Source organism: Pelodiscus sinensis, chromosome 1 (genome assembly GCF_052426305.1).
Source record: "Pelodiscus sinensis isolate ZL-2025 chromosome 1, ASM5242630v1, whole genome shotgun sequence".
In the NCBI taxonomy this organism is placed as follows: Eukaryota; Metazoa; Chordata; order Testudines; family Trionychidae; genus Pelodiscus; species Pelodiscus sinensis.
The window spans coordinates 57,497,889-57,524,141 of NC_143052.1; the positions used below are offsets into that span (position 1 = coordinate 57,497,889).

Sequence of the window (26,253 nt, forward strand, 5' to 3'; positions counted from 1 at the left end):
CCCACAACCTCTGCCCTGTTGCCTCTCCATCAGAGGCTGCAGCATGGGAGGGGCAGGTGGTTCTGCAAGAGCCAGTACTTGTGGGGAGCCAGATTTAAGATGGCTTCTCCCAGCACCAGCTCCCATCTGCCTGCCCCCATGCTGCTGCCTCTGTGGGAGGCAGGAGAGGGGGCTCCACAGGCCACCACATGTGGAGAGCTAGTTTTTAAGCTGGCTCCCTAAGTGTGCCAGCTTCCCCAGAGCTGCCTGCTCCCCTCTTACTGCCTCCCAGAGGAAGCAGTGCTGGGGGATGGTAGGCAGGAGTCGACATGCATGGGGAGCTGGCTTAAAAGCAGGCTCTCTTCAAGTACTGGCTCTGCAAAGCCACCTCCCCCTTTCCCTGCCTTTTTGCAACAGCAGAGGAAAAACAAAGTCATTGTGATTATAATAGCTTTTATATAATGCTGTTTATCAGTAGATCTAAAAATACTTCAATTATGGTCAGTATCATCATCATCATCTCCCCCCATTTTACAGCTGGGAAACTGAGACACATAGCGAGATGCCTGCTGTCACCCAGCAGCACGTATGAAACCGAGGTCCCCTAAGTACCAGTCCAGGACTCTGTGCACTATGACATATCATGTGTTTTTCAGAATTCTTCAAAACAAAGAACTTTATTTCTGTGATAACAAATTTAGAAAAAGTGCTTTTGAAAAAAAAGTTTTTCAGCCTAAAGACAGACAATACTCCAGAATTCCTGAAGTGTGCTTAGTAATGGATGTTTCCCTAAATTACTGTATATTATTGCAATATTGATATTAAAATATTGTACATATTTGAATAAGTACATTGGATTATGGCCACAGGGCTGATTTGCTGACGTGCTAAATACCAATAACTCCAAGTAAGGCAATATGAGCTATAAGAATTCAGCAGTCTCTGGTGGTATGGAGGGGAAGTCTGGTCCACAATTTCTAAAACTTAATAGGGAGAGAGAGAACAATGAACCCAGACTGTTTGAAGTGTGTGTAGTACAACAAATAACCTTGAGTGAGGTTCATCAAGTATATTTCACTTTTATTACTTTAATACACAAGCAAAATTTGTAGCGTTAAAGAATTCCCATTTGTAAACTAATTAATAAATTAGAGTAATTTGATCAAAGATGAAGTGACATTACAAGTAGTTTCATCTAAAGACTGTACTTATCAATTCAAGTCCCCCTTGCCTTCCCCTCTCCCCACCAAAAAACCCCCACCCTACCTCACAATTCAGTTTTCATCAAGGCATATACTATGGCTGTGTCTAGACTGGCAAGTTTTTCTGCAAAAGCAAACTTGCCAGCTGTCTACACCGGCCACTTGAATTTCTGCAAGAACACTGACTTCCTACTGTCTAATATCAGTGCTTCTTGCAGAAATACTATGCTGCTCCTGTTCGGGCAAAAGTCCCTTCTGTGCAAAGCTTTTGTGCAAGATGGCAAGTGAAGACAGCTCAGATTTGTTTTGCGCAAAAAAGCCCCGATCGCGAAAATGGTGATTGGGGCTTTTTTGCGGAAAAGCGCGTCTAGATTGGCACGGATGCTTTTCCGCAGAAAGTGCTTTTGCGGAAAAGCGTCCGTGCCAATCTAGACGCTCTTTTCCACAAATGCTTTTAACGTAAAACTTTTCCGTTAAAAGCATTTGCAGAAAATCATGCCAGTCTAGATGCAGCCTATAGGTAAAATCCTCAAGTAGTCTGATTTGGGGGGCACACAATTTGTTGCCAGAAAGCTGTGGTCCATAATCAAAGTTTCAACATTTATACCTGTAAAGGCTTAAGAATATGACAAGCATGAAAACATACAGTGCTATCTTCCTGAGTCCATGCAGAACCTGAGATACTAAGAGCACCACCAAATATAGATGAGCCTACCCTTTCTTCTAATCCCTTCACCAACGTGCCTCTTCAGTGGAAGTGAAACACAGTATACCAACTCCTTAACTTCACCACTAAATCTGCCAGGGAATCTCTGGAAGTGAACTAGGACCTACCTGCTTCCCATTACTCCTTAGCTCTATGTACAAGGCTGGGTGGCTAACCTGTTCCTGAGCTTCAGTTGTGTCCTGGACCTGGTTTGGTGGCAAGGGAGCATAGGGGGTTTTGTTTCCACCATTCTCAAGCTAGCATCTGAAACTAGACAACTTGTTGGCTCAAAACTCAGAAGTAGCAACAATTCTTTTTCTATGGGTCTGAAACTAATTCAGTATCTGGACAAGATCAGTCCATGTGCTCTTTCCAGAGAAGTTCAAGAACCATGCCATCATGCTAGTGCATGAAAGAGGAACTGAAACAGACTACATGAAGTGCTTCTAAATGTTAAAAGTGAACCTCAGATAAAGAAAAAAATGTTTTCCACTGGCTTCTTTCAATTTTGATAATCTTAAGTGTAACTTGTAAGTACAATGTAATATTCAACTTGTCCCTTCAATATCTGCTAAGCATCTTCAGTGCAGCTTTGCTCACCTGCTAATAGTTCATATTACCTAATCTATATTATATATCTTAATAGTAGCTTTAAAAGTCATTATTTAAAAAAATTAAATGTCCTTAAGTAACCAGTGACACTATTTAAAGCATTTCAATCAGCTTGAATAATGGGACTAGACTAGTTATTTCAATTTTCTTAAGTTGACTTGTCAGGCTTGCTTTCATGTTTCCATTAACTAGAAGAGTTTCCTCAATTGTTTTCATACTATGGATTAGGCTTGAAATTCATCAACTGTCTCATTGACCACCTGGCCTTATATTGGTGATTGTAGGAATCACTTCCCCTTTTTCATTTACAACTGCATAAAATATCTCTGCTAATCAAAGCAATTGCTTAGTCAGAAACCATTTTGTGTATTTTAGCTATCTATTGTTTTATAGGTGGAAAAGAAATACAAGCCATCATTACATGACCAACAAATATTTCAAGGACTATTTGTTTATTGTCCAGTTTTCCAATATATTGAGACCTTTTATTCTAGCACAATGTTGGAACATCTGGACTTGAAACACTATGGTGAAATGTTTTTTTGTTAATTCCAGTGCATTTTCCCCCAAATGTTTTCCAAACATTTTATTGGTCTTTAGTTTTGTGAAAATGTTCAAATTAAAAATAAAAACAAAAAAGAATCATGATTAAGTATGACTCTAAACTTAGAATAATAATTTTCTTTTAATATTCTGCAAAAACACATAAGAACGGCCATACTGGGTCAGACCAAAGGTCCATTCAGCCCAGTACCCTGTCTGCTGACAGTGGCCAATGCCAGGTGCCCCAGAGGGAGTGAACTGAACAGGTAATGATCAAGTGATCTCTCTCCTGCCATCCATCTCCACCCTCTGACAAACAGAGGCTGGGGACACCATTCCTTACCGATACTGGCTAACAGCCATTTATGGACTTAACCTCCATGAATTTATCTAGTTCTCTTTTAAACCCAGTTATAGTCCTAGCCTTCACAGCCTCCTCAGGCAAGGAGTTCCACAGATTCAGCAATATGGAATGTAGCCCAGTTTCATATTTCAATTCAATGTTCATATCTCCCCTCCCCCCCATACAACACTAGCATTAAAGTACAGCTGTCGTGGCTGCAGAAAGATTACTACCAACCAATTCATACCAAACAAACAGGCATAATAAAAAACCAATGCTTTCACAGTGGCTAGTCATGTTTAGAGAGTCAATTCATTTGCTTAAAGCAACTCACTAATTCTTTTAAGAATTATACTAGTTTGCCAGTCTATATGAAAATACCTGAATTCTAGTGTTCCCCAGATATATTCACTAGGATATCAATTTCACAACATTCAGAGGCCCAGATTTAATATCTCTGCATTATAGAAATGATAGTCTTGAACTTACTGCAAGTAATTTTGTTTTCACTGTGTTGTACGTAAAAGATTTGGGTTTTTAAAGTGTGAAAATTTTATGCTTATACTGTATTGTCAACCCCAAGTATTCCAAATCATGACTTTGACACCAGATGACAAATGTGTGGGGTTCTTTATATTTGACTTATTGTTTCTATGTTAGGGTTGTCTTGCTTTATGTTTTCAAGCTTTCCTATGAGGGCTATACACATTTTTTTGAAAGAAAACTACAGGCAGTCCCCGACTTACGCGGATCCGACTTATGTCGGATCCGCACTTACGAACGGAGCTTTCTCGCCCCGGAAGTCGGGGCGAGAAAGCCCCGTTCGTAAGCTGCTCCGGTGCCCCTGGTCTGCTGGAGACCGTCTCCAGCAGACCAGGGGCACCGGGCGGGTTCCCGCGCTTCTGAGGCTTTGCCAGAGCAAAGCCTCAGAAGCGCGGGAACCGCTGCTGCTGCCCCTTGAGACCCGGTGCCTGTGGTCTGCTGGGGACGGTCCCCAGCAGACCACAGGCACCCTGACTGGAGCGGCAGCAGCGGCGGTTCCCCGCGCCTCTGAGGCTTTGCTCTGGCAAAGCCTCAGAGGCGCGGGACCCCCCGCGGCTGCGGCTTCAGTCCGGGTGCCTGTGGTCTGCTGGGGACGGTCCGCTGCGGCTCTGCTCCCCGTGTCCCTGGTCTGCTGGGGGGGGGGGGGGGCGCAGCTAGTGTGCTCCCCCCCCCCCAGCAGACCAGGCTTTTGTTTTGGACTCTGGGGCAGAGCAGCTGGGGCGCTGCCGATTGGTCCTGCAGCGCCCGTGGGCACTACTGGACCAACCCGGCAGCACTCCAGCTGCTCTGCCCCAGGTCCTGATTCAGCCGCTGCTGGTCAGTTTCAGCAGCGGCTGAATCAGGACGTCTGGGGCAGAGCAGATGGGGTGCTGCTGGGTTGGTCCAGTAGCACCCCAGCTGCTCTGCCCCAGGCGTCCCCAAGTCAGCTTCTGCTGAAACTGACCAGTGCTGACTACAGGAAGCCCGAGGCAGAGTTGCTCTGCCCCGGGCTTCCTGGAATCAGCTGCTGATCAGTTTCAGCAGCAGCTGACTTGGGGACGCCTGGGGTTCTTAAGTTGATTCTGTATGTAAGTCAGAACTGGCGGTCAGTTTCAGCAGTGTCTGAATCTGGACGCCAGTTCCGACTTACATACAGATTCAACTTAAGAACAAACCTACAGTCCCTATCTTGTACGTAACCCGGGGACTGCCTGTAATTGGGATGTTGGGGGGAAAAAAAAAAATCCATCAACTACTGTAAGAATCGCAATAAAATTGAGAGGAGTTAGCAACACTGCGATTGTCACATAACATATAAGCATCTTTTTAAAAAATTTACATGCATACAACAATGCTTTGTATATAGTCACTTTTCTCTTTCATGTGTGTCTGTTGTATACAGTAGCATCATAATTAAAAGGAAAAAAAACAAACAATAGAAAAATTACAAAGTTTTAAGGAAGTATGTTTTATGAATTTACTTAAGACAAGTTTTCAAAATGAATAATTTTATGATGATGTTATTTGTTATCAACACTGTTTTGAAGAGTCAGCCTGCAAGCCCATACTTACATGATGAGCCCACCACCTGCAGTGGAACTACTCTTGAGTAAGAATCTGCAGACCTGCTATAATATTGCAGTTTATTTTCCACTTTAAATATAACAAAGCAATCATGGTACACTAAAATTTAGCATATGCTAAAAGGCACCCTTAATAGGATGAATTCTGTACAGTTCATTAAAGCTATTTATCAACAATTTGCATGTCTTTAGTAACATCTTCTTTCCAAACAATAAAAGGTCTGGTAGCGCTTTATAGACTAACAAAACATATAGGTGGTATCATGAGCTTTCGGGGGCACAGCCCACTTCTTCAGATGACCAGAGTTATGGGTTTAGGATGCGCAGACCCAAAATAAATAGAGTAGAAGGGAGAGGGGAGGAAAAAAGAGAAGAGGGTGGGAAACAAGGATCAGAGGGAATGAAAATATCAAAGGGAAAAACAAGTAGGCAGAGCTAGTGCCTATAAGCTTCTTTCCAAACAGCCAGTACACTAAAGTGTAATAAGAATTTAGAGTGTTAAATAGTAACGTGGGAGAAAGAATAGAATACCTGTTTTCCTTTTTGCTGAGTACCCCTTGTTAGAGAGTGCACTTTTTTATAGTTGTGCAAACACAGAAGTCCTGAAGTTAAGGCCAGGACTACATTGGTGTTGTTACTAAAAATGCTGGAAATATAAATGACTGTCATGTCAAGTGTCTGACTATTTCTTCTCTAGCCAAATGTCAACCCACATTTATGGTTCCAGTACTCGTTTTCAGGATTTTATCGTACATTGCACACAGTAGTGTTCACAATTTAAGAAATAAACTATGTAACTGTCCTCTCTAGCCCATGTAATAGACTGCAATTAGCAAAAAAAATACCAAGAGAGAAAATACACTATCTTCAATTTCAATAATTTACAAGTTACTGTTAAGAGATAATAGTTCCAATCAACATTTGATTAGCAAAATTACAATTCTGATGAGCAGTAACATTTCCAGGCAGCAAGAATAAAAAAAAAAAAACCACACACCGAAAAGGCCCCTTGGGAAGAAGTGACCCACATTTCATCCTCTGGAAAGGAGAAAACACAGTAGTGGCATGCTGTGGCCTGGCCTGTAGAGAGCAGCAGATGGACAAATAGGTTGAATTTCCACTACTGTTTTATGCTTGCAAACTGACTGGAACTATGATATAGAGCAGTGGTGAGGATTTTGTTTCACAATTAGATCTGTCTCACCCTCACCGGTTTTTTTAAAAACTTTTACAATGTAAATAATCCTACATCAATCACAAAACTTGCATGATCCATAAGAACATTGATTCCACCAATACAAACATAAAAATAAAGTAAGCCAGCTGCCTTGTACATATTGGTTTTACATATAATCTAAACACTTTCGGTGTAAAATAAAACTAAGTTATGATTATAAGAACCATACAATAGTGAGATGTTACAGTAAGACAATGGTGTTTTGATCTACCATATTTGATCTATGACTTCTTAATAGGCAGCACAAGAGAAGTCTTAAGCTTTCAACACCACATATGGCAAGTGTTTGTTGTATATTTAGACTTCCAGATTTAAAAAAAACCAAAACCTTTCTACCACCAGTAGACTGCCTATCATAACTATGACCAATTCACCTAGACAAAAAAACAGCTTTAGAGAAATTGGATAAAAATCTTCATTTTTTTATTTAAATACTCTTCCAACCCCACCCCCAACGGACAACGCTTACCTCGAAGGGACATTTCTACTACTATAAAATAAATAGCATTGCAATACTGCAAACAGTTACAAAACCATATCAAATGTAACCTATTCAAAATTAAAATATGAAGCCCAAAGTATTGTTTAAATTTAAAAATACATAATAAGATGGCAGAGTCACGGGGGTTAGACACTAGACATTTTGTACCTTGCTGTTAGCTAATGTAAACTGAAGCATTAGCGTAATAGACGGCTGATTCCACAGGCACGCAGTAAAAGGAAGTAAACAGTAATTAAGTGCGGAAAGTAGCCTAAATAACTATCTACTCTAAGAATCTAGGTGTTCCAACAGCTCCTTGCAAGCTTGCTAGAGTCTTATAACAATAAAGTTTCATAAAACCGAGCTGCCAAGCACAAGCCCAAGAAGGGAGAGAGGTTGAAGAGTAGGAGCAAGCCCAGAACAAGGTCTCCGGGAGACAGCAAATCTCTCCCATCCCCACTCGCAATGCACAGCCTGTGTCTGAGACCTAATCCCCCACCCGGAGCCTCCCCGCCGGCGAGATGGGGCCAACGCCTTGCTGCCCAGCGCCCCGGATCGCACGGGGCAGAGCTATCAGCGCCCCGACCACTGAGCCACCGCTCCGGAAGGTCTCGACGGAGCCCTCGCTGCCGACTGATCCCAGCGCTCAAATCGCCGCTTCTCCAGCCGCTCGCTTCCCCCGCGCACGCTTTATAGAAAGTCTCTCCTCGGGGGCGGGGGACCGGTGAAGTCCCTCACTCCCCGAAACACCCTTTAGCTGCCGCCTTCCGCCTCTCTGCCCCGGCCAAGTCCGTGTTTTGTTGACAGCTCTGTGGGCACAAAATGGGGCTGCTGCCGCTTCCATGGGCGCCGCCATTTTGTGAGGAGCCGCGGTTCTAGCTGTAGCCGCAGCCTCAGTGGCGGCGGCGGCAACGGCAGCCCAGGCGTGTAGGAACGGCGGTAGGGGTCTGTGTAATGGTTGAATACAGTGACCCCCCTCTAGGGAATCCCCAGCTGACAGTTACGTAAGGGACCGTGCGCAACTGCTGTGCTTAGCACGGAAACCCACCTAACCCTGGTACGCAATTCTACTGTCCTTCCCTCTGCCCGCGCCCTGACTGCATACAGGCTAGGAGAATGACTCACCTCTACCAAGTCTCCCCCACTTAGAGGAGACCTGACCACCTCCTGAGTTCAGAGGCATGTTTAAAACTGTCTCCCTGTTGTGACAAAGGCTGTTGCTGTGTATATTTCAATGAGACATTTAGACCGCAGTTCCCTATTTTGTTTTAAAGCTCTCATTCGTTTTGTCCCAGTTTTAGCAGCTTTGCATATAGTACTGAAATGGCAAAACTCAAAATATCATGAGTGCTAATCTGAAGCTTCTTCTGGTACAAATTGAATAAGGGACTTAAACAAAATAAGGCTGAGTGATATTCTTCACACAGAAATACACAGCAAAATCCTCCACCCAGAGAGAGAGAGAGAGAGAGGCTTGAAATACTGCCTGAGAACTAATTCCAAACTGAGGGATTCCTGTCTCCCCTCTCCACACTGAGTGTCACATAGAGGACAGTTCCTTCTAAACATCTTACTAGATCTCTGGTGGTTATATTCAAGCTGAAAGAGCAGTCAAGTTAAAAGAAAAACATATGAAAAAATGTTTTGTTCTCTTTAGTACAGAGTAGAAAGTCGTTATTGCTTTCCTTGAAATGCTCACTTGAAGCCATAATGTACCATTGATTTAAAAACAGAACTTCTTACTGAATTTAATGAGGAATTCTGCTTAAAAACTGCTGCTTAGAACCTTAGATTTCAATTTTTTGTATGTGAAGGATAAAGCTCCTCTAGAGTCTCACAAAGTAGAATAAGTGCTCACCTGGAGCCCTATTTACTCTATGAGATAGACAAGTGCCCACCGGGATTGCCACTTACTGGTCTGTAAATAAGGGAGGAGTTTGAAATCCTGGGAGGACTCACCTGGGATCCCATTTAATGTGTGACTCCATCCCTCCCCCTTTATTTTAATGGGAGCAAGATGGTGGCCTGACTGAAAAACTGTAAAAGCATTCATTTGGGTTCCTACATTCTGTAGCAGGGATAAGAGTTTACCTGGACTCTCATTTATTGTATGCCCAGGCCAAGGCTGCCAGCTGGTGGCTTGGACTCAGATAAAAGAGGTCTTAGTCAATGTATATGAGGGACAATCCCTCCTCCCCCCCCCCCCCCCCAGTGGTATGAGGTCAAATATATTAGAAGCATACAGGTGGAAATCTCATTAACTGCTCCTAAGCATATACTGTATGTGAGTTTAAGGGAGGGTGGGTAATTTTAGTAAGTGTGTTCCAGTACAAAGACTATCACTTCTGGACCAGAAAAAAAATTAAGTTACCGAGCAAGACAATTAATTCCTCTAGTGGCATACCTGCCTAAGGTATCATCATTTAAGAAAGTGGTCAGAGTTCCTCATTGGGAAAATTTTATATTGTCTAACCTCTTAAACCAGTTTGGGAGCCTTTCAATATAGTATACCAATTGTCCCTTAATCATTCAAAATGCCTTAGAGTCAGACACCCAAAAGTTTTTTTAACATGAAAATTCTCCCATGATCCCTTCAGCTTATTTAAATCACTAAATTTGATTTAGGTCAATTTAATACAGTTATTTCAGATCAAACTTCCTGTCTCCTTGTTTCTCCCTCGAATAAGTCACCCTTTACAGTCCGGGAAGAAGGGCACATTTCCCCTGCCCCTAACTCTGGAACAACCGGTAGTAGCCGTTTTTTCCCTTCCCTCTACTCCTTCTCTCTTTCCGCCTGGCTTTGTGTGAAGTTTGCGGCACATTGCAGATGAGCCCTTAGCGGCGAGAGGAGCCTATTGTTCCCCGCCAGGAACTGCTTGCTGGGGCTGTGCTGGCTTTTGCCTTTCGAGCTGCCTTTTGTAGTACCCAGGCCGGCCTCTGGGGTTCGCTGTGTTGCGCTCTCGCCCAGGCAGCCGCACGGCGGCCTCAGATCTTTTTGTCTGAGAGAGAAGAGAAGTGAATCCCGCTGCCGCCGCCGCCGCCGCCGCTGCTGTAGCTGTACAGTGTGTGTGTGTGTGTGAGCGAGGGAGAGGGGGATTGCATGGAGCCGCGTCTGTAACACACACACACTGTCAATACCTCACTCCAGCTCCCCCCGCCCCACCACAACACTAACCCAATTCATTGTGTGATCCAGCAGCACCATGTTGAGTCTCATGTGCAGGCTGGATCGGTTGGGTTTGTGGTGCTGAGAGAGGCAGCGGCAGGAATTACTGAGAGGTGCCCCCTCTCCCTCCCTGTGTGTGTCTCTCTGCCCGTGTGTTGTGTGGAGACGGGACTCGCTATTACCACGTTCTCGGGGGCTCCCTTATTCCTTTTAAACTTTTTTTTTAAACAAGCCCCTCTCCATGGCTGATCCCCGGCCGAGCACGGGCACCTGGGTCTCGTAAAGACAAGGAGGAGCCGGGGATTGTTGTTGTTTTTTTTATTGGATTTTTTTTTAAAGAAAATCTTTTTAATACAAAAAATGGCAAATTCGACGGGTAAAACCCAACCAGACCAGCGGAGAAAGGGACTCGCTTTCCTGGACGAGCTGCGGCAGTTTCACCACAGCAGAGGGTGAGGAAAATGGGGAGATGGAAGGGGAGGGGGGAGGCTTTTAAACCGGCCAGATCCAACTTCCAGCCCCTTCCCTGAAGGACACGGCAGTCCCCGTGAGGGAAGAAAGGGGGGCAGAGTTGACAAGTTGTGTTGTTTTGTGTGTATCGCCTTTGGCAGGTCTCCTTTTAAGAAGATCCCTGTGGTGGGTGGGAAGGAGCTGGATCTTCACGCTCTCTACACCAGAGTCACCACTTTAGGCGGATTTGGGAAGGTGAGTGGAAGTTTTAATTTGGGTTTCCCTCCCAGTAACCTCTTCACAAAAGTCTCCTCTGACCCTCAGGGGCAGAGAGGGGAGGTGGGGTGGTCGGGAAGCGTCCCATTGAAAGCCGGTAAGGGAAGGTGGGGGGTGGAAGAAGGAAGGAAGCAGGCAGGCAGGTTGGTGGCTTGGCCTTGTTGGTGGAGAGATGAAGGGGGATCGTTGGGGGAGCAGTGTACACACCGCTTGTGCCTCCCTTTCCTCCTCCACAGCCCCCTTTCCCCTTCCCCTCTTTCCTGGGATAAGGAGAGAGAGCAGAGTGTGTAGGTTTGCGTGTGAGTCAGTTTCTCTTGCTTGCGATTGCTGCTTTCTGTGTGTGTTTCACACAGGCAGAGACGGAGAGGAGCGTCTGAGTGCAGTTTTAGTGCAACTCAAAATTAGCGGGCATGTTTAACATCGATAATCGGCACGGAGCATGGGCTAGGAAATGATCCTCGCAGCCGGGGGGGACCAGGCGCTGCCCTCGGAGCCCTTCCCGGAGAGAAATAACAAAAGGGGCACCCAAGACGGTGTGTAATCAAATAGCCATCTTTAGGCTTCAAGGCTAGGGACAGAAATGTAGGCCTCAAAAGAAAGGCCTGTCTGTGTCTATGGATCTGTCTTGGGGAGACTTACCGGGACTGCTCCCCTGAACCCTGGAGACCAATGGGCGCCCCCTCCAAGACTTTCGTGAATCATTTTAAACTTCTTTGGGTTTTTAACGGACCGCGTAAGGATTTAAAAGGGGGCGACAGAGGGACTCCCGATTGGTTATTGTCCAGGCAGTAAAAACAAAACAAACAACCCCCAAATAATATAATCTCCCTGTTTTCACCAGAATAACCAAATATATTAAACAAAATGTAAAATACGATGGAAAGCAGGATTATATGTTAGGCGAGACCACCATGGACAGGCTAAGAAATATAGCCATATATCCTATATACAGAGAGAGATCTGTGTATATATATATAAATATTTATCATATATTTATTTGTTTCATGACAGCCCATATTCCTTGTGATGTTCACTGTCAACGATGTGTATGTGTCTGTGTTGTGTATCTCTGTATGCTTTTGACAGGTATCTGAGAAGAATCAGTGGGGAGAAATTGTAGAGGAGTTTAACTTTCCCAGAAGTTGTTCTAACGCTGCCTTCGCTTTAAAACAGTATTACTTGCGGTAAGTGCTGATAAGGGCTCTTTCAGTAGTATTGAGCATGGGATAACATTTAATTTTCAACGTGTGTAATAATAAAAACATCCCCCCCTCCAAAAATACTCTAAAGCACTTCCTAACTGATTAGCGAGCTAGTTCAGTGGTCAATTGAAAGTAACTCTGTTTTGTTATTGTTTATATTTGTATTTTACATCTGCCAGCCTTAAACCTGTCAGGTAAACCCAAGTATGTAAACAATAGTCAGAGGCATTTTTAACTGATTATTTTAAATTGGCAATACAGTAAAATTGATACTACCAGCCAAATTAATATAGTCATTGAAACTTTGTTTCATTTCAGAGCAATAAAATGTCTTTATTGGTAAACTTGGTTACCTGTTTATGAAGGTAGATTCTGGTTTAAAAATACATCCTGTTGTGGAAAGATGGTTTGCTTCTCAACAGTATATAAATGTACAGTTATCAGCTGTTCTTAGTATACAATATTTTCAATAGATTTTTATCATCTTGAATTGTCAGATAGGATATTTTAATTTTTTTCAGTTTATCAGTTTCCTGATACTTTTTTCAGTGATCTTATTAAGTTCTTTAATGTAGTGCTAAAGATTATTGTTCTGACCTTTTGTGAAGCTTAGCATCGTTTAGTTTGGTGTGAGAGCTATTCTTCGGTTACTAAATAGTCTTTTATTAATGCTAATTAAAACTTTTATCAACTATAATCTGTATGAATATATTTTTATATATGTTTAGAAATAATCATGGCCTCTTGATTTAAAATTATGTTTGCCATATGTTTAAAGAGTTAACATTTAAGTTTCTAAATATATGCCTAATACTTATATTTTTATAATAATTTTCCAATTTTTAATGACAAAATAGATGCAGGCTGGGCTTTCTGTATGTCATATATCCTCTCTGTGTTGTTTTAATTGTTGATTTTTGTTTTCTCACAATGCACACAAGCAATATCTGTTTCAGGTTTAGCATTCTGAATTAGAAAATGCAGTAATTGCACAGGTGCACTTTCTATTGGCTGTCCTAGATTGACTTCCAGCTTGAAGCTGTAGAGTTCATAGCACTGTGTGGAGCAGTTATTGAGTTACAATGAAGTCTGGAAAACCTTAGTCAGATATCTGTAGCTATTGGATTTGTTTTGTGATGGCATGTTATTTCTTTAAAATCCATACCAGTTAAAGAAATAAACTTTTTGAAAACTAGTTACTATATTAATGGCTACTAGTGGCCTCAAAATATGGTAGGATCTCATTTTTGAGCATCTTCCATCTATTTTTGTTTGTTTTGTTAATATGCAGCATGAGGAGAATATTGCTAAAGATGTGCTGGATGACAGGAATTGTTTGTTTGTTTTTTAAGTTCTCCTAATGGACCATGAGTTCTCAAACTCATGCGAAAATGAACTAAAGTTGTACTATGCTGATTGTTGCCTTACCCCTCCCCTCCTTCATGTCCATAGTTTCACTAAATGTGAGAACACTGAAGTTTGTTGCAGTAATAGATTGTATATTCTTTGGGATAGTTACGGTGGCTTTTTCTGTGTTTTGAAAGTGTTTTGTGCAATGTGGTTATTAGTAAAATCAAATAATAAGTAGTTTAAGTATATAATCAGAAGATGGTTAATATGTTATTTCTTATTTACAAATAAATCAAATTTTTAGTAGACCAAATTGTATGTTGTTACCATAGTAGTACTGACAGGGTATTAAAAATACCAAATTTTTCTAAAAGATGTACATAAATGTTCATAACTTTAAAAGAACTGTACTTTTATTTTAGTGGAAAGAAAATTTTAAAATTTGTTAAAATGACAATCTTTTATAAACACTCCATATTTTTCATGGATTTCCATCTTTAGATGGATGTTCTAGATTTTTTTTATAATATCTGCTATTTTATTTATTGGTAATAATCCCATTGGAAGATGTTCGCTGGACTGTTTTCTTAATTAACTTATTTTACCTCCACTCTGTGCATATTGATTTGTTACTGTAAGATTGTAGCTAGGGTACTGACTTCTGTGTGTGTGTGTTTTTTTATATATATTATTAAAGCTTTTTATTGGGAGTGTGAGAGACGGAAGAAAGCCACCAACACAAGTATTTTCAAAAATAACTAGTGATTTTTAGTGCCTCAGTGTTTGTATGCCTAACTTAATATTCCTCAAAAAGGTCTTATTTTCATGAATTGCTGGACATCTACCTTCTGAATCATACCCTTGTGAGGGAGTTCATGTTAGATGTACAAAATCATTAGTCACTTTTCAGAATCTTGGACCAGAAGTTTTAAGGACTTTTGCAACTTAGCTGGTCAAAATTTGGGCCTACCAACCTTATACGTTTTCCCCCAGGTGTAACATTGTGCCTGGATCCTATAGAGATATCTGCACAGACAGCAGTTTATAGGTGCCTTGTTGAACTCTATGGCACTCAGTGATGTTGGCTGTCATGCCATCTGAGACATTGCACATATACACTAAGAAGAAGATGCACAGGGATACCTTTGCAGATTTGGAGCCCTGATAGGTTGTGATGGTAGGAAGTTGTATTTTTCTGTGAAGCGTTTGGCATTATACATTGTTTGAGATAAGATATTAAAATATGTGGACCATTGACCTGTTTTGCTATACCATCTCTTTAGGTAGTGTCATTTAAAATTATTGCTTAAATAGCTAGTTAACTATTTGCATGACGTGCTGGTGATTCATTTGTCTTCATCAAGTTGAATGTCTTGTCAAAGATATACCACACCCTTTTCCAGGTAGGGTTGTTGTTTTTAAACTGTAACTATTTTTTTCATGTTGCCTGTTGTGGAATTTTGCCAGATAACTGAAAGGATGTGTTTTGAGCCTTCATTAAAACATAATTTTAAAACTGGATATGTTCTTGATTCCATGATAAACAATTCAGATAAGCTACAATTCCCTCCTCCCCCCAAAATATATGTCTGAGAGACTGCCTTGATCACAAATTTTGACTACTTAGTTGGTTTGAGCTGTCTGACAGGTACAGCAGTTTGTATGCTATGTTTCTGTAGTGAACCATCAAAAACCACAGTGCCAATAGCCATTGATAGACTTTATTTGTTAATATAGTGGTGTAAGTCTCTACAGCAGCAATTAGTGTAATTCCTTTGAATCTTACTGCAAATTAGTTGTTTCATGTCAATTGAGATGAATTAGTAAAGCATTTTCCATATACTACTTTGTTGGTATATTAAATGGGTCAGTACATGTAAATGTTGGTCATAAGCATAATTTCTACATTTCTTGTCAGCTGTTACTTGGTAAGCATGTTGTCAAAAGAGAAGTTTAATGAAAAAAAGAGAAGTTTATTTTATGTGATGGTTGAGTAGGCCCCCAGTCATACAAACAGTGTAGAGTCCTGTTAGTGAGACTTCACATGAGCATAAACCTACAGTGATGTATCTATTTGTAAGTTCTGTGCCTATAGAGGTATTTGGGGGACAGAAGGTGGGGGAAAGAGAATTTAAAACCAAAGATGCAACTGTAGTATAGGTGGTTGAATTAAAAATAATTTCTTACAGATGTGATTTTTTTCTTTTAATATATTTGTGGTGGATAGAGGAATTATTTAAAAGGAACAATATTTAGCCTATCAGGTAGAATAAGTTTAAATTGTAGTCATGGATGTGATTTTTTTTTTTTAAAGAAATTGTGAAGCTAGTTTGTAAGTGAACTCATGCTACGGATCAGGGCTGCAAAAACCAGAACGAGTTAATGCTAGCCAAAGGGGGTGTAGGAGAATAAGAAAGGTTTTAATAAATATCATGGGGGAGGGGGAAGGGGGAAAGTAGTAAAAGGAAAGTAGGTCAGTTAATAAATGAGGAAAGGGACAAAATTAATTATTTAAATAAGACCACCATACTGAACCCTTTAAACAAATTCTGTCTTTAATGAGGAAAAATAAACAAGTTTAGGCAATTAAGAACCAAGGTAAACTTTATAAGTATAACTATGAAGAGTAAGTAGAATTTCTTGAAAAATCTGAACAATTTTATTAACAGCTGAATTTTGAGGTAATACAGGATAAGAGAAAAGCAGACATGGCTCTGATTTTCAAATAAGGAGAATAATGCTAGACCCTTCTAAAATAATGAAACAAATATTGAGAAAATTCCCCTCTTAATATATACAGTTTTTGCCATACTAAGTTGATTTTTCCCTATTTTTTCAATAAAATGTTCAAAATTAGGCTTGAATCCTGTAACTGGACCTTCACAGACATCAGTGGGTTCTGCATGAATGCAAAGATTCCTCTCCCTGCTGATCTGATTGTAGCATCAGGGGCCGGGGCTATAGTGGATAAAGGGGAAGTTATAGCGGAATTTATTTAGATCGGAGTAAAACATTGGAAATATTGTCTCTCAAAATCTCATTCTTAAATTAGTTCAAAATATTGACAGTCTTGTGGATTAAAACTAGTTGAAGGGCCATAAACAAAAAATGATAAACAGCAAAGAATGGGAGACATGTAATATTAGGCACTGCGGAGATCTGTTGTGTCCAGTTTAAGACCTAAGTTCTGTTAAGAGATCTACTGGTGTAAATACATTTTCACATATAGTCAGTCCATTATAGCTTCAAGATCATAATTATTGTCTTTATTAATGATATTTAAGAGCAAATGAACAGCATACTAATGAAATTAGCAGATGACGCTAAACTGGAGAAAGTTGCAAATACCAGTGAGTACAGAGAAATAAAAGAAATAGACCTAGACTGTGTAGAGACATTGGCAGCAAATAAGAAAATGAGATTTAGTTTTGAAAACGCAACCTAAACATCTGGGGGGCAATAATCCAAAACAGGTATTCATTGTGAGGGAATAACCTGGAAAAGCAGTAATGCTGAAAAAGAGATGGGAATGATAGTGAATAGCAAATGAAATATCGGGCCTGATCATCCTGTCAGTTATGCATGCAGCTCTCATTGATATTAATGTGAGTTCTTCATGCCTTGCAGAATGATCAGGCCCCAGTTTGCAATATGCAATGGCAGCAGAAAAGACCAGTATAATTTTAGGCAGCATACACGGAGCATCACATCATGAAACTGTGGGGTAATAGTTTCTCTTGTCTTCTATGACACTGCTGATTGAACCTCTCTGGTCTGGCAACATCTGTGGTCTGGCATTATTTTAGTTAGTTCCACTTATCATGGAAATGACCAGGTTTCTTGCGGTCCCATAAATTTAGTTTATAGCCACCAATCCCAGCTCTCAGTGTTCTGTGCTGTTATTTTGCTCTAATTTACCCCTAAATGTTTCTAAGAGTCCAGTAAGCAGTGGAAGTGTCACTAATGCAGACTATATTGACCTCCTATGGTCTGGCAAATTCTCTAGTTCAGCACCAGTCAGATCCCCAGGTGCTGAACTAGAGAGATTCAGCCTGCAGTGTAACTACATTAGGAATATTGACTTTACTTTCAGCATCTCATTACCAGGTGGGACAAACAGGAGTTCAGAGAAGAGCAACAAAATACTTAGAAGTCTGGAGGAACTGATTTTTTTAAAGAAAAGACTGAGATAAATATGTATTGCTTGACTATAGTGACCATGATTATATCCAACCTACAAACATTTAACTTTTAACATTGGGTGGAACCCCTAATGGGTGGAATTATTTAGAATAGTGTAAAGGACTGTAATAAGGAATAATGGGATTAAATTAAGAAACAATACTTTTAAAGTGAGATCTACTCTATTGTGGTATATACCGGTAGTCTGCCAAGGAAGATGGTGGAAACACCATTGCATGGTTCATTTAAAAATAAACTGTTTGGAACAAGGGAGACGGAGTAGATGATATAGGTGTTGTCCATCCTTGAATAACACTGAAAGGGAAGTTGCCATTTTACATATCTACAGGTTTTACTAGAAAATTCTGCTTCACCTTAAAAAGTTGTATTATTTAATTTTATCACAGACCCAGAAATGATTGCGAGGGTAGAGATCATGTATGACTGTTAATTGTTAGTGTACTTTTTAAAAATCTTTCTTAAGGGAAAATAATTTATAGTTTGCGTATCCATCAAGCATTTGAGGCCTTGGTTTGAAGGCTTAAAGAAGTATTTTAAATACTTGGATGGAGAATTTTGTTTTAGTTACAGTAGCACTCTTGGTGCCTCTACAGTCAAGGATAAACTTGATTTTTTTTTTTAGATTAAATTTTTTTTTGGTCATTTCAAATCTCAGGGTATCTTTTGGTGAGTTAGTTGGGCTTTGTCTATACTATGCAGTTTTTGGCAACACAGCTTGTTACTACAGCCATGTTGCTAAAAGTTAGCCAACAAATAATGGCAATGCTGTCTATTTTGTCAACAAAATACTTCTACCCCCAATATGTGGTATTACCTCTGTTGGCAGGAGTTGCCGACAATGCGCTGTTCACACTAGCGCTTGTCGCAACAAAACTTTTGTCTTTCAGGTTTTTTTAATACTTCTGAAAGGCAAAAGTTTTGTTATTTAATTGGCAGTGTAGACAGAGCCTCATTTAGACAGATGCTGTCTCCCCACCAACTATTCTAGGAATCTGCTCAAAAGTTAATACAGCCTCATTGTCAAAAAACTTGTACGTGGGGCGAGGGATGTCAGGAAGCGGAAGCAAATGGGGGAATCAGTGGCAGTATAGTTATGTTAAAGTTGTTCTGAGAACTCAACAAAAAAGTCCTTGAAGCAAATGTGAAGAAAGTGGGCCTCTGTGCAGATGGCCTTGGCCTTCAACGGATCCCTGAGATCTTCAGTGAAAGGTGAACTTTACTTCTGAGCAAGCTGGTAAAAACTTTGTCAAGTGAACTTTGTGGGGTTTTTTCCCCCTGGGTCCTTCCTATGGGCTTTACTTCCTCTTGGAGATAATGATCTGGATTCTCTGCCTCTGAATTTACAAATACCCATTTATTTATATATATATATATATATATATATATATATATATATATATATTTGTGGCAAGACACAATCCTTGAGTGTTTACACACAGTTCTGATTTTCTTTGTAAGTACTTAAATATATCTGTAAACTGACAGTTACATGCAGTGACTTGTAATTTACAAAAATATAACCTTTTTGTAACAGCTTTACTTATTGTGATTACACTAAGACCTGTTTAGTCTTCTGCTATCTGGTGAAAGGTGATGGAGGCTGTTTTATGATGTCAAATTGAATCAGTGTTAAATTGAGTTTGTATTTTCAGATACAAAAATAGCTATGGTAACCATTTAGGTTTCAAATGTAGGGTAAACTCAGGAAAACAAGACCAACAGAATGCATGATAGTGCAAGACCATGCTTCTCTCTGAGTGAAGTGGAGTAAGGCGGTGGTCAGGGAGATTAGGGATATAATAGTGTATGATAAGCAGATCCTTATCAGTTAACATTATTGAATACCTGCAAACCCCCCCTCCCCCCCTCCCCCGCAAGTAAATTTTTAGTTGGCTTGAGGGCAGGCTGGCTCAGTCCCGGTTTGTGCTGGGACCTGGCATCAACGCCTGTGCGAGCTCTTAGTGCTTATACTGCAGAGCTGCAGCGGAGGTTAATGCTGGTCCTGGCACTAAGAGCCAGCATTAGGGCAGGCTGGCTCAATCCTGGCTCATGCTGGGACCAAATGCTGCTGTGGCTCTGCACTACAAGTGTTTGTAGTGCAGAGCCACAGCGGGGGTAGTTGCCAGAGCCAGGATTGAATGGTTGCAGTGCTACCTCTTATCGACTAATCATGTAGTCAACGAAATTTTTGTCAACTACACGATTAACTAATTACTTGTTTCTTAACATCCCTAAGGGAGACAAGAAGTTCAGAGTTCTTTTCCCTTCATCACCTGACAGGTTTTAATTCTTTGCATTTAACACACTTTAATGCATGGGTGGGGGAACTTTTTTGGGTCAGTGGCCGCATGCAAGTGAGAAGCCAAACAAAAATAAAAAACCACACAACCCCAGCAACCCTCACTGATGTGGCCCCTGAATGAGAGACACACACTCCACACTCCCCTCACATATCAGAACCTAGGGGGGCCCAGGTTGGTAGATTTTTGGATGCACCAGCCCTGGGAGGCTCAAGTTCCATTGTGGGCTTCCCAATGCTTGGGGGCCCGGATCCAAGCAAGTTGGGGGCCACATCCGGCCCCTGGGCCTTAGGTTCCCCACCTCTGCTTTAATGAGTAATATAATTTGCCCTCATTTGCAGGTGAGGTGCCTGAAGGCAGGTCACATTGCAAAATTAAGTTGACCTCCATTATATTGACTTACGGCCACTGCAGTAATTAAATCACTTTTGCATGTCCACACTAGGCTCCTTGTATCAGCAATGCGTACCCTCAGTAGAAGTGCTTGTACCAGGAGTGCTGTCAGTCATATGGCTTCAGAAAAGTATACACAGCCTATGTAAACAACACAGTGTGTACAGTGACACTGTTTCAACCTAACTACGTTGACCTAAGCACTATGCCTGTCATGGTAGTGGGTGTTGCGAGTGGGTTACATTAGAGGGAACTACATTTTAGTGTGGATTCTTACAGTTGGATCAGCATAAGCTGCTTTACAGAAATCTAACTGTAGTGTAGACCAGGCCTGAAATATCAAGAAGATAAGCCAGTTACACTGCGGACCTATATCAGAGTTGAGAATGGAACTCAGGTACCTGATGTGTAAGATCTTTATCGAATTAACTAAGGTTCAGAGTCTGGAAGAAGTTTAGCTACGTATAAAATTGGGCTGTTAATGCTTGCCGCCTTTTAAATCTTAGTAGAGAAAGCACCATATTAGTTCAAAGTAGTAGTATTCGCCATGTTTTGCAGATGGAGAATTGAGACACAGAAAAGTTAAAACAGTAACTTAGATTGTAAGCTCTTTGGGGCAGGGATTATCTTTTTTCTATGTGTCTGAATAGTGCAGCTCTGGTCCTTGATTGTCCCTTGAAATTACTGAAGTACGAATTATTTTGGAAGACACACTAGAGTACAGTGAATTAGACATGGTCCCGGAAGTCAGCAAAAGACCTGGCTTTTAGTTTTGGGTCTGGCATTATTTGGTATACAACCCTAAGCAAGTTCCTTGAAGTTAACGTTTACTCATCCATAATTGGGACTGGGAACTCTTTGGGGGGCAGAGACTGTGTCTCTTCTTATTTCTGTGACATGCCTACCATGCTTTTGAGTATTTGAAAATAAATACTAATAAATAAAAACTATTTCCAAAGTGTTAACTTGTGCCCTATCGTGTGGAAGAGCAAAGAGCATGGCATACCTGAGAGGGAGAACAATCTTCCCTCCTTAGGGAATATGTAATTTGGAATGCACTCCTAGAGAAGGAATAGAAGAGATTAGATGATATTAGGTACAAATCTTTCTGAAAGAGAGAAGCTGACTTTTTAAGAAAGTTTTTCATTATTTAATTTTCTATCTACAGTAGTGATGGATCATTGGACTCTGCTTGAGGGCTTAGTGGCTAAACATCCAGTTTCAAATAAATATAGTCACTCTGGAGCAAAAAGTTCAAGTCTAAACAGAGTTGGATTAAATGTTCAGCCTTAAAATAGTTAAATTGAGGTTGCTACTATTCCTTATGGCTTTGTGTATACAGGCAGTCCCCGGGTTACGTACAAGATAGGGACTGTAGGTTTGTTCTTAAGTTGAATCTGTATGTAAGTCGGAACTGGCGTCCAGATTCAGCCGCTGCTGAAACTGACCGCCAGTTCTGACTTACATACAGATTCAACTTAAGAACCCCAAGTCAGCTGCTGCTGAAACTGATCAGCTGCTGATTCCAGGAAGCCCGGGGCAGAGCAACTGTGCCTCCGGCTTCCTGTAGTCAGCGCTGGTCAGTTTTAGCAACGGCTGACTTGGGGACGCCTGGGGCAGAGCAGCTGGGATGCTGCTGGGTTGCTCCAGTAGCGCGGCTCCTTGGCGCTACTGGACCAACCCAGCAGCACTCCAGCTGCTCTGCCCCAGGCGTCCTGATTCAGCCGCTGCTGAAACTGACCAGCAGCGGCTGAATCAGGACGCCTGGGGCAGAGGGCTGGGGTGCTGCCCGGTTGGTCCAGTAGTGCCCAGAGCGGCGCTGCGGGACCAACCGGCAGCGCCCCAGCCGCTCTGCCCCGCCCCAGGGTCCACAACAAAAGCCTGGTCTGCTGGGGGGAGGCACACTAGCTGCGCCCCCCCCCCCCAGCAGACCAGGGACACGGGGAGCAAAGCCGCAGCAGCGGGGTGCCTCGCCTCTGAGGCTTTGCTCTGGCACGGGACCCGCTTTGCTCGCGGTGCCCCTGGTCTGCTGGAGACGGTCTCCAGCAGACCAGGGACACCGCGAGCAAACCAGCAACAGCGGCGTGTTCCCCCGCTTCTGAGGCTTTGCTCTGGCAAAGCCTCAGAAGCGCGGGACCTGCCACGGCTGCGGGTTTGCTTGCGGTGCCCCTGGTCTGCTGGAGACCGTCTCCAGCAGACCAGGGGCACCGCGAGCAAACCCGCCGGGGCTGCTGCTTTGCTCCCGATGCCCCTGGTCTGCTGGAGACGGTCCCTAGCAGACCAGGGGCACCGGGAGCAGCTTTTCTCGCCCCGGAGGTCAAGGTGGCTGACCGCTGCCTGTGAGCTCCGGGGCGAGAAAGCCCCGTTCGTAAGTGCGGATCCGACATAAGTCGGATCCGCGTAAGTCGGGGACTGCCTGTATAGGCCCCAATTCTGCAATGTATTCATGCCTGTGCCTAACTTTAAGAATGTGGGTACTGCTGTTGAACCTAATGTGTAAAGTGTCTTGGTGTATGTAGAAGTTGCAGTATATACAGAGCTTTACAGGGATATGTTATATTAGGGTATTTGTTTTATTTGATCATTTTCCAGGAAATTGAGTTAGCTGAATGATAATTACCTTAATTCAGGTATAAATTGAGTAAATGCCAAGTAATGTAATGGTGATTAAGATGTTAAGAAGGTATAAGTTTATAAGGTCTGACATATATTCATATCACATAGCCAAATACTTTTGTCAGTGCACAGTTGACTTTGATCAACTGGTGGCCCTAGTCAAGTACTGCAGAGGCCAGATAGTGCAATTCACATGTACAGTTTGTAAATTTTGACAAGGTAGCGGGACGTGAAGCACTGAAGTTTAAAGTGCTTTCTTCTGTATTTTTCTTTTTCCTACTAAATTTTTTTTACTTCTGAGAGACCTAAGAAATGTAAATTTAAAATAGCCTGTATTCATATAAAACTACGTTTGCACAGTAAAGACATGACAAGTCAGGAATGACCTAATTTAAGGTTGAATGTGCAACCTTATCTCTGCCCCTAGAGCATATGTTTTATGATCAGGACCTTGCATACTTCATAGCACAAAAGGGCTAAATTCCACAGCAACATTAATCTCTTGTATCTCTATAAGATATTCTTATTTTCTTATGAATTTAGAGTGGCCATACTGGGTCAGACCAAAGTAACATCTAATCCAGTATCGATTCTTCCAACAGTGACCAATGTCAGGTGCCCCAAAGGGAATGAACAGAATAGGTAATCATCAAGTGATTCATCTCTTGTCATCCATTCCCAGCTTCTGACAAACAGAGGCTAGGGGCACCATTTTTATTAACAGTTGATGGACCTATCCTCCATTAATTTATCTTGTTCTTTTTTGAACACTGTTGTGGTCTTGGTCTTCACAGCATCCTCTAACAAGGAGTTCCACAGGTTGACTCTGCATTGTTTTAAATTTGCTACCTATTTATTTCATTTGGTGACCCCCCCCAGTTCTTGTGTTCTGGGAACAAGCAAATAGCTTTTCCTTATTTACTTTCTCCATACCTGTCATGATTTCATAGACCTCTATCATAGTCCCCCTTAGTTGTTTCTTTTCTAAAATGAGAAGTCCCAGTCTTACTAATCTCTCCTCATATGGTAGCTGTTCTATACTGCTAATAATTTTTGTTACCCTCTCCTCAACATTTTCCAGTGCCAATATATCTTTTTTGAGATGAGGTGACCACATCTGCATGCAGTATTCAAAATGCGGGCATATCATGGATTTATATAGAGACAGTGAGATATTCCGTGTCTTATTCTTCAGCCCTTCCTTAATGGTTCCTAACAAAAAATTCTGTTTGCTTTTTGACTGCTGCTGCTCATTGAGTGGATGTTTTCAGAGAACTATCCACAATGACTCCAAGATCTCTCGCTTGAGTGGAATCAGCTAATTTAGTCCCTATTATTTTATATATCTAATTGAGATTATGTTTTCCAATATGCATTACTTTGCAATTATCAACATTACAATTCATATGTCATTTTGTTTGCTCAGTAGCCTAGTTTTGTGAGATCCTTTAGAACCTCTTCACAGTGTGCTTTGGACTTAACTATGGATTGAACCTCCAGCTGCTGGGTTCCCCTACTGGCTTCTGTCCCCTGCTGCCAAACTCCCCTCCCAGCTCCTAGCCCCCTGCCGCTGTTCCACCTGGGCTCCCAGCCCCAATAGGGCTCCCAGCCACTGGACCTGCTGCTGCTGGCCCAACAGGAGTCCTGGCTGTCAGCCCTGCTGCCATTTCAGCTGGGCTTCTGGCCCCAGCAGTGTTCCTTGCCACAGACCTAGCCAGGTTCCATGCCGCAGTAGGGCTCTTGGCTGTTGACTCACCTGCCATTGGGCCAGCTGGATTGCCGGCCCTGCTGCTGTCTGTCCAACAGGGCTCCCAGCCACTGGGGCTCTCTAGTCTAGGAACATCTGTGGTTCTTTTGGGACCACAGACATTCCTAGAGCAGAGTCTCCCAGTTTAAGGAGGTTAAACCTCTATCTTGAGTGGTTTTGTGTCATCTGCAAACTTTGCCATTTCGCTGTTTACCCCTTTCTCCAGATCATTTATAAATATGTTGAATAGAATTGGTCCTAGTACAGACCCCTGGGGGACATCACTAGTTATCTCTCTCCATTCTGAAGACTGACCATTTATTCCTTTCTTTTGTTTCCTATTTTTAACCAGTTATCAGTCCACAAGAAAATCTTCCCTCTTATCCCATGACAGTTTATTTTCTTTAAGAACCTTTGGTGAAAAACCTTGTCAGAGGTTTTCTGGCAATCTAAGTACACTATACCCGCTACCTCCCCTGTTTGTGGTCCTTCCATAGAATTCTAGTAGATTGGTGAAGCATGATTTCCCTTTACAGAAACCATGTTGACTTTTCTCCAATAAATTTTGTTCATATATGTGTCTGACAATTCTATTCTTAACTATGGTTTCCACCAATTTGCTCAGTACTGAAGTTAGATTGATTGGCCTGTAATTGCCAGGATCACCTCCAGAGCAATTAAAAAAAATCTGGTGTCACACTAGCTATCCTCCAGTTGTTTAGTACAGAAGATGATTTAAAGGATAGGTAACAAACCACAGTTAGTAGTTTTGCAATTTCACATATGAGTTCTTTCAGAACTCTTGGGTGAATGCCATCTGGTCCTGGTGACTTGTTTCTGTTTATTTTATCAATTTGTTTCAAAAACTCCTCTAATGACACCTCAATTTCATAGAATCATAGAATACTAGGACTGGAAGGAACCTCGAGAGGTCATCGAGTCCAGTCCCCTGCCCTCATGGCAGGACCAAATAATGTCTAGACTATCCCTGATAGAGTAGGTTAGATAAATGTCTTAAATATCTCCGGAGATGGGGATTCCACAACCTCCCTGGGCAATTTATTCCAGTGTTTAACTACCCTGACAGTTAGGAACTTTTTCCTAATGTCCAACCTAAACCTCCCTTGCTGCAATTTAAGCCCATTGGTTCTTGTTCTATCCTCAGAGGCCAAGATGAACAAGTTTTCTCCCTCCTCCTTATGACACCCTTTTAGATACCTGAAAATGGCTATCATGTACCCCCTCAGTCTTCTCTTTTCTAAACTAAACAAACCCAATTCTTTCAGCCTTCCTTCATAGGTCATAGTCTCTAGACCTTTAATCATTCTTGTTGCTCTTCTCT

At 41.8% G+C, this 26,253-nt stretch overlaps 1 protein-coding gene across 1 annotated transcript in view; it reads left to right on the plus strand.

Moving 5' to 3' along the window:
• Window positions 1-9,937: 9,937 nt before the first annotated feature.
• ARID2 (AT-rich interaction domain 2) overlaps window positions 9,938-26,253 on the plus strand; it is a 179,763-nt gene continuing 163,447 nt past the window's right edge. The window contains exons 1-3 of the mRNA XM_075930435.2: window positions 9,938-10,826; window positions 10,986-11,079; window positions 12,187-12,284. Of these exons, the coding sequence (XP_075786550.1) occupies window positions 10,735-10,826; window positions 10,986-11,079; window positions 12,187-12,284 (284 nt within the window). The 5' untranslated portion in view covers window positions 9,938-10,734. The remainder of the gene's footprint in view (window positions 10,827-10,985; window positions 11,080-12,186; window positions 12,285-26,253) is intronic.